The 8,135-nt window shown below is 53.6% G+C and overlaps 1 protein-coding gene across 1 annotated transcript in view; it reads left to right on the forward strand.

Moving 5' to 3' along the window:
• The window catches only part of UBE3B (ubiquitin protein ligase E3B), a 20,548-nt gene extending 12,698 nt beyond the window's left edge, over positions 1–7,850 (forward strand). Inside the window, exons 21-27 of the mRNA XM_040081280.2 lie at positions 197–334; positions 484–549; positions 1,910–1,968; positions 3,500–3,682; positions 4,150–4,261; positions 4,535–4,627; positions 5,239–7,850. Of these exons, the coding sequence (XP_039937214.1) occupies positions 197–334; positions 484–549; positions 1,910–1,968; positions 3,500–3,682; positions 4,150–4,261; positions 4,535–4,627; positions 5,239–5,430 (843 nt within the window). The 3' untranslated portion in view covers positions 5,431–7,850. The remainder of the gene's footprint in view (positions 1–196; positions 335–483; positions 550–1,909; positions 1,969–3,499; positions 3,683–4,149; positions 4,262–4,534; positions 4,628–5,238) is intronic.
• The last annotated feature ends 285 nt before the right edge of the window (positions 7,851–8,135 follow it).

Here is an 8,135-nt window from a genome sequence, read left to right on the forward strand (position 1 = left end):
CCCAAGGTGCCTTTTTGCACCTGCCTTTACAATTAATGGGTTTTAAGGGGATGTGGGGTTTGTAGCTGATTTTGGTGCCTTGCAAAATGCTTTTTCCACTTGTGCCACATCACAATATCTGCCTTGCAGGTTGTCAAAGATGCCACAACCGCAAGGGTGTGGCAGGACCTTACCTGTGCATTCTTCTTGTCCACAGGGAATAGTTGTGGATGTCCCATTTGCTTCCTTCTTCTTGAGTCAGCTCCTTGGGCACCACCACAGTGTCTTCTACAGCTCCGTGGATGAGCTGCCCTCCTTGGACTCGGAGTTCTATAAAAACCTCACTTCAATTAAGGTTGGAGCAATAATTTTCCTGTCATTCACCTCCCTGATTGCTGCCTGTTGTTAGAAACTGGGAGCAACTGCTGGTTCTGCTGCTGAGCCCTGACCTTTTTTCCCTTATTTTTGGGGTTTTTTTTTTCCCTTCTCCCTGTTGTTCTCCAGCGTTATGATGGTGATATCAGCGACCTGGGCTTGACACTGTCCTATGATGAGGATGTGATGGGTCAGGTAGGTTTTTATTCAGTGATTTGTGGGGCTCTACCTCTGCTTTGTCCTCTTCATGTTGCCATGGAAGGCTGGCTTAGCTTCCCTGAACTCAGCCATGGGATCCAGCATTTACCTGTGGGCAGAGAGCAACTTTTTTCCACAAGGAAAGGTTCCCCTCTGACCCTTAATATTTCTGCTGCCAGGGTTGAAAAAGTGTTTAATGCTTCCCCTGCATAACTGGTGTTCCCCTCTTAAAAGAAGAACCTGTGAATAGAAATTCCTTTTCTTCCCACATGGATGTTTCTGTCAGGGAAACTCCAGATGTCTTGGCCTAGAGAAGGAAAAGCTGTTGGGCAATCCCTTAGGAAGACTTGGAGGTACTTGGTTGCAGTTGAGCCCTGTGAAGTTTTGTGTGCAGAGCTGGAAAATCTGGAGAGATAAGCTAAAAATGCCTTTTGCTGGCAGTGTTGTGCTGCAAATTCCATGGGGAGCCGTGGAGGACACCTGCTGCTGCCTCAGGATTGCTGAGGTTTCAGCTTGGAGGGTTCTTCCATGTGAAAAATGAAGGTAGGAGCAGGATAGGGACCCCAGCAGTGAGACACTGGAGGCTGTGCTTTGCTGAGCTTAAAAATAACCCAGCACTCCTGTTCCCCCAGTGCTTTGGTCGTGCTGAAGGAGCCCAGGTGGGGTCACCCTGAGTGAACTCTGTGTCCCTGTAACCACAGCCATGACACAGCTGAGCTCATTCCCTGTCTGGGCTTCAGTCTGACCTTGGAATTCAGCTGGAGCCGTGGCACAGAGGCCTCTGGAAAGTGGGGATGAGGATGTGCTGCCTCAGCTTGGGCAGAGATGAGTGGTGACTCTGCAGGCAGCACCTGGAGGGTCCTGAGCTGGAGGGGATCACCAGGCACTGGGAGATCCCTCCTGCCTCTCTGCCTTCCTGCCTGGAGTGCCCGGCCGCAGGGGCAGAGCTCCAGGAGCTCCTGCATGAGGCCTGTGGCTCAGCCAGCTTTGGGTTGTGCTGTCAGACTGAGCTCTCTGAGCTCGCTCAGCCTCTGGATTCCGGGGTTGTCAGTCCCCCGGGGCTCTTGGGATTGATTTGTGTGTGGTTCAGCAGGGATGGATCAGACTGCAGAGGAGCCTTCCTTGGAGAAAGGGCTGGCTCCACTGGTGGGAGAGCTGGAGTTCCTACTGTTCAATTACTCTCTTAATGGTTAAGTGAAACTGGTTCGAGGCAGGAGCAGGATTATTACTTAAATTTTCAATCCTGCTGTTTTATTGTAAAAATAAATGTTTTATGGAGAGGTAACGGCTTGGCGTGGCATTTCCCTCCATTGTGGTTCCAGGCAGTAATTAGCAATCCAATCATTTCTTCCCTCAGCTGGTTTGCCACGAACTTGTTCCTGGAGGGAAGACCATTCCCGTTACCAATGAAAATAAGTAAGTACAGCAATTAGATTTTTAAGGTCACCACTGCACAATACTTTATTCTGGTTCCTTGGGCTTGCATCTGGAATGAATTGAGATGGATTGGAGGAGAAGGAGCACATAAATATCTTAATAGAATTTGCCGGTTACAGTTCATTGGCAGAAATTGTATTAAATTTGATTTGCAAAATAAAAATTGACAATTTACTTCTTGAAACAGCACTTCTGAGGTCAAAGGCACCCAGTCAGGGAGATTCTGCAGGATTTAATGATGGTGATGGATACAGACAGATGGATTCAAAGCAATTCAGGCACACAGTCGTGAACACAGAGGGCACAGATGCTCAAAGACACCTTGGAGCAGACAGATCTCCTCAGAATGATAACATGTGGCAGTTGTATAAAGCACCGTGTTCTGAGCAGACAGTGCTGAATTCAAATGTACTCGACAGTCGTTCTTTAGAGCCAGGAAATCAGAGGAGACACCGAGCCCCGGGGCTGTTTTCACAGATAACCGGCTTTTAGATCGTTATCAGAAATGTCAACTCCGCAGCCTGCAAACCAACCCCACCTTTTGTTCCTTTTTCTTTTTTTTTTTATTTTCTTTTTCTTTTTTTTTTTTTTCCCCCTTCCCTATCCCCTTCAGTGCTCATAAAAGCAGAATGAAATATCTATTAAGCAAATGTGTGTTTGAACTGGTGATCTGGGGGTTGTTATCTTTTTCCTGACAAATGGAAGCTGGATCCCACCTGGATCTGTGCTCTGCAGTCTGATATTTCCAGGCTTTTCCTTTCTCCGGCTCTGACCAGGGAGTTTGCATTTGAAAGGATCTTCCTCAGGCTCCTCACAAGTCAGCTCAGGGAAAAAGCTGAAAGTCCTGGATGCTGCTCTAGTAATTTACAGCAGGAATTTGAAGCTTTTGCACCCAAATTGAGAGTTGGGAGGGAGCAGAAGTGTTGGGAATGGCAGCAATCTGGAAAGAACTCTGGGGTGACCTTGCCAAAAACCCAGGCAGTGGAATTATGTGGGGTCTGTGTGGGAGCTGCTGAGCAAGAATCAGCACGTTCAGGTGTTTTGCCTGGGGGTGAGAAGGGGAAAACCCTCCCTCTAACAACAAGTTCACCTTTCCCACATCCTGCAGGAAGGTGGGGATCTGTTTCGTGGGCTTGGTGTGGTGTTTCTCCAGCCGTGGGGCCGCAGAGCCCGGGGAGATTTTGGTCAGGCCTAGAGGAGTCTGCCTGGAGAGCTGAGCTGTTAAAAGGATTTGGAGCTGTGTCCCGCCAAGGTTGATCAAGGCGTTATTAAAGCAAATTAGTCCCTGAGCTGGCCAGGAGCTCTGAGAAATAAGAGATTCCCAGAGCGGGGAAAAGAACAAAATCTGGGCAGAAAAACATCTTCACCTACTTAAATAAAAAGCAGGGCCTGGAGGGAGGAGTATAACGCTGTCCCAGTCGCTTTGGGGCCGGGGAAACACGGCAGGGACAGCTCGGTGGTGGGTGGTGGGTACCCCCGGCAGCTCCATGTCCCCCTGCCTGTCCCACAGGATCAGCTACATCCACCTGATGGCGCATTTCCGGATGCACACCCAGATCAAGAGCCAGACTGCCGCTCTCATCAGCGGCTTCAGGTCCATCATCAAGCCCGAGTGGATCCGGATGTTTTCCGCGCCGGAGCTGCAGCGCCTCATCTCCGGGGACAACGCCGAGATCGACCTGGAGGACCTGAAGTAAGTGACAGCTGGGGCTCCCTCATCTGGCCTGGGAGCTGAGCCCTGCCTTTGCAGAGCTCCTGGGAGGTGGCAGGACAACGACTTGTCCACGAGTTCTGCTGCTCCTGCTTGGAACGTGAGGAGCAGAGAGGAACAGAGCTTTGGAACGTGTTCCTTAAGGTGGTTTGGGATGGGTCCTGTCTTCCACTGGTTCCTGGGAGCTGAATTCCTCTCTGATTTTCCCTTTCCTCTGATCAAGTGCCCAGGAAGTGCTGGGGGCTCAGTGTCAGCAGTGAACCCTGACCCTTGGCAGGTGTTGGACAGGGCTTGGAGCAACCTGGGCTACTGGAATTTGTCCCTGCCCATGGGACAAAGATGAGCTTTAAGTTCCCTTCCAACCCAAACCATCCCACCCGAGTGATCCTTCCAGCACTCGTGCTCCTCCTGCTGCAGTGCCAGGCCTGTCAGAGCCTTTCCCTCCCCAGGAAACACACGGTGTACTACGGGGGCTTCCACGGCAGTCACCGTGTCATCATCTGGCTCTGGGACATCCTGGCCAACGACTTCAGCCCTGAGGAGAGAGCCATGTTCCTCAAGGTGAGTGAGGAGCCGGCCCTGCCCAGCTGGGATTGGGGGTGGTGGGGCCAGGGCTGTTCTCCAGTGACCTGGGTGCTCCCTGAATGGGCACCAGAATTCCTGACACCTGGAAGTGCCCAGCAGAGCTCTGTGGATGCTTTGGTGTCACCATGAATGGCTCTGTAGAGGTGGCGCTCCCCAAAAGCTGTCAGACACGCACTGGGGGGTGCTGGGGCTGTCACTGTGGCTGTTGTGCCCTCACTGCTCCCCTCATCACCTTGTGGCCCTTTCCAGTTTGTCACCAGCTGCTCCAGGCCTCCGCTTCTGGGCTTTGCCTACCTCAAGCCTCCTTTCTCCATCCGCTGCGTGGAAGTGTCTGATGACCAGGTAGGCATCCTGCTCTCAGGGCTTGGGAATTCCCTGCCCAGCTTCCTCCCCTCCATCTGACCTGGAAGATGAGATGTTAGGATTAGATACCAGGGAGAAATTCCTCCCTGTGAGGCTGGTGAGGCCCTGGCATGGTGCCCACAGAAGCTGTGGCTGCCCCTGGATCCCTGGAAGGGTCCAAGGCCAGGCTGGATGGGACTTGGAGCAACCTGGGATAGTGGAAGGTGTCCCTGCCCACGGCAAGGGGATGGAACGGGATGAGCTTTAAGTTCCCTTCCGAGCCAAACCCTTCTGGGATTCTATGCCTGAAAACAGCCCTACCCCATGCATATGGCTGCACACACACACAGCAGCTCCAGACTCTTCCTGCCTGCATTCCCTGGGTTCCTCCAGGGCTGTGTTTTCTCCTTGGGATCTCCCTGTGTCCCCCCCGTCTCCCTGCACACCCTGCCCGTGTCAGGCATTGAGTTACACGCGGAGCTCCTTGGACAGGGGTGGGAAACCGAGCTTGGGGCTTTGGCTCTGGCTGTTCCCAGTGCCAGCTCTTGTGTTGGCACCTCTGTCCCTGTGCCGGGAGCGCAGAGGGAGGTGACAGCTCCGTGCCCTTGCAGGACACGGGGGACACCCTGGGCAGCGTTCTGCGCGGCTTCTTCACCATCCGCAAGAAGGAGCCGGGCGGGCGCCTCCCCACCTCCTCCACGTGTTTCAACCTCCTCAAGCTCCCCAACTACAGCAAGAAGAGCATCCTGCGGGAGAAGCTGCGCTACGCCATCAGCATGAACACCGGCTTCGAGCTGTCCTAGGCACGGCCTGGACTCGGGATGGGGCTTTGGAGCTGCTGCTGGAAGGGGGAGCCCTTCCCGACGCGGAGCCCGGAGCAGCTCCGCGGGAGCCGACTGCTCGCTCGAGGCCTGGAGAGGCAGCTGGCGTAGTGGAGGTTCGCAGGGATCCAGGGAAGAGCTGCTAGGCTCAGGGCTGGTTTTTCTTAGGCACAGCTCCAGGCTTGGAGGAGAGGATGGGGCTTGACCCAAAGCCCTTCACTCGACACCCACGGAAATCATCCTTAAAAGCAAACCCCGGGAGAGCACGGAAGGAACGTTCCGAGTGCCACTCAGATTAGCGACAGTGAGACCCCCCCCAGCAGGCTGGGCTGGGCAGCTGCTGCCGTGGGAGCGCTGCTTTTTCCTTTCCCAGGAGCTGGGCTGGCTGGAAGTGAGGCTGGGAGGCCGAGGGATGACAGAGCCCTCGAGGAGATGTCGGCGTTGGAAGTGCCTGGACGGACGCTGCTCACTCAGGACAGGGGGATGCCAGGTGTCCCTGTCCCTGCGGGGTCCTGGGTGTGTCTTGGAGAAGGAATCACGGAGAAGCAGCTGCTTAAAGAGGAGCAGATGGATCCTGTGGCTCTCGGGAAGGCTTTGGAATGGCAGAGGTTAAGGGCTGGAGCAGCAGGAGTGGGCTCAGGCAGCTGTGCCTCTGCCAGGCTCCTGCCAGACCCAGACCTTGGGACAGAAAGGGTCACGTCTCGATTTCTCAGGAGCAGGAAAGGTTTCATTTTCCTTGGTTTCCAGAGGACAGGAACTGGCACACACTCGGGCTCCCCAGCACAGTGCTCAGGTGGGCAGGTTCCTCTGGAACTGGGGGAGTGTGTCAAATCCTCTGGAAACTGGCAAAATCCCTCTGGGATGGAAGTTTCCCTTTGCTTGCAGGCTCTTTCTTGGGGAGTTGTTTGGACCCAGGGCAGGGTCTCTGTGTAAAAGCCACATTTGCTTTGTTGCCAAACCCTTTATTTTGGTCGCTTTGTCTCTTTCTGGCCTTATTTCTGTGAGTGTTTGCCCTGGAGCAGGCAGCTTTCGCGGGGGGTGGCTTGGGAAGGTGTGGATCCATCCTGCCATTTCTGAGACACTCACAAAGTGTCTCTGCAGCTTCCCACCTTTGGTCCCTCGAGCTGCTGCGAGTCCTGCCCTGGGCCAGGCTGGAGAGAGGAGAGGCTGGGCTGCTCCTGGGCTGTCCTGGCGCTGCTGGAATTCTGGCACAGAGCAGAGCCATGGCATTGCCCTCTTGGGGACAGGGTTAAAATTAAAAGCCAGTCACCTCCTCCCCTTCACCTCACTGGGAAAACAAGCTCCTGCAAAGGCTGCTGGCTTCTGCCCAGGGTTTTCTTTCCCTCCTTCCCTGCCTGTGGCACTGGGGATCCTCATTCCCCTCCCTAGCCATATCCCACCTCTCCTGCTGCCCTGCCTGGTCCCTCCCACGGGATTCTTGTGCCCAGGTGAGCTCAGCAGAGCACAGGAGCTCTGCTCCAGGTGTGTCTCCACACCCTGGGCTCTGGAAGAACCCCCTTAACCCCAATATTCCACATTTCCAAGGGGTCGGAAAACTCTGGGCACCGAGCAGCAAGATGGCCTTGGCTTCATCCTCCTCCTGTCGTGCTTCAGATGGATTTCAGAGAAATAACTCTTTTTTTAGAACCAATGCCTGGAAATGCATCTGGAAAGCGATGTCAGGATCTTTTTTCTCTGTCAAATCAGTGAGATTAAACAGGAGTGATGGGAAGTGTTGGTGCGGACAGGAATGTCTGCATCCAGAGGGTTCAGGACGCTGGGCTGTGAGTCAGAGAAATTAAAGATGATGGTAAAATTATTTATTTTCATTTTATATGTAGAACATTTTGGCATTAACCAGTTGGTGACTGCGTAGTTGGGAGGTTTAGGCCCTGTCTTGGACCTCGCAGAGTTTAAATATCATCCAAAATCTCATTTTTCCTTCTAGGAAGCGCAGTGTGTTCGATGAGAGCACAACGAGCATTTAGTGAAATGAGTTGTTGAACACTGAGATAAAATCCTTGCTCCCCTTTTCACTTTGTTCCTCAGGAGTACAATTCCTAGAAAAAAAAAAAAAATCTTACTGCAGACTTAGCTTGGTCCCTCCAAACCTGGAGATGTTGCACTACAGACACTGCTCCCGTGCTGGAGCTGGTGTGGAAAATGTGATAAATGTCTGGAAGTTCCCGGTGGATGCAGGCAAGGATTCCTGTGGAGGGGCTGACTCCTGTGTCCCAGGGAGGCTGTGTCAGTCCCTGCCTGCTCCGTGGATCCTGCCCAGGGATGGTTTTGCCATGGGAGATTCATGAGGATCTTTTCTATCCAAGACTCGCTGTCGTGGAGACCTTGGTCCCATCCCTGTGTGTCTGACCTGCAGAGAAAATAAAGCTGGGATGAGTTCAGGTGTTGGATGTCTCCTGGTCCTTTCCCAGGGCGAGGAATGTGCCAGTGGGATGCTCCTGGCAGGGCAGGGCACTGGGGCCCTGGCACCTCTCAGAGAGCACCTGCCTTTATTCCAAGGGTGAGGAGACCCTGGCACCGGTGCCCAGAGAAGCTGTGGCTGCTCCTGGATCCCTGGAAGTGTCCAAGGCCAGGGCTTGGAGCAGCCTGGGATGGTGGAAGGTGTCCCTGCCTGTGGCTTTGAGGTGATGAGCTTTGAGGTTCCTTCCGACCTAAACCAGTCTGGG

The sequence above is a fragment of the Hirundo rustica genome, chromosome 17 (genome assembly GCF_015227805.2).
Source record: "Hirundo rustica isolate bHirRus1 chromosome 17, bHirRus1.pri.v3, whole genome shotgun sequence".
NCBI classification, from domain to species: Eukaryota; Metazoa; Chordata; class Aves; order Passeriformes; family Hirundinidae; genus Hirundo; species Hirundo rustica.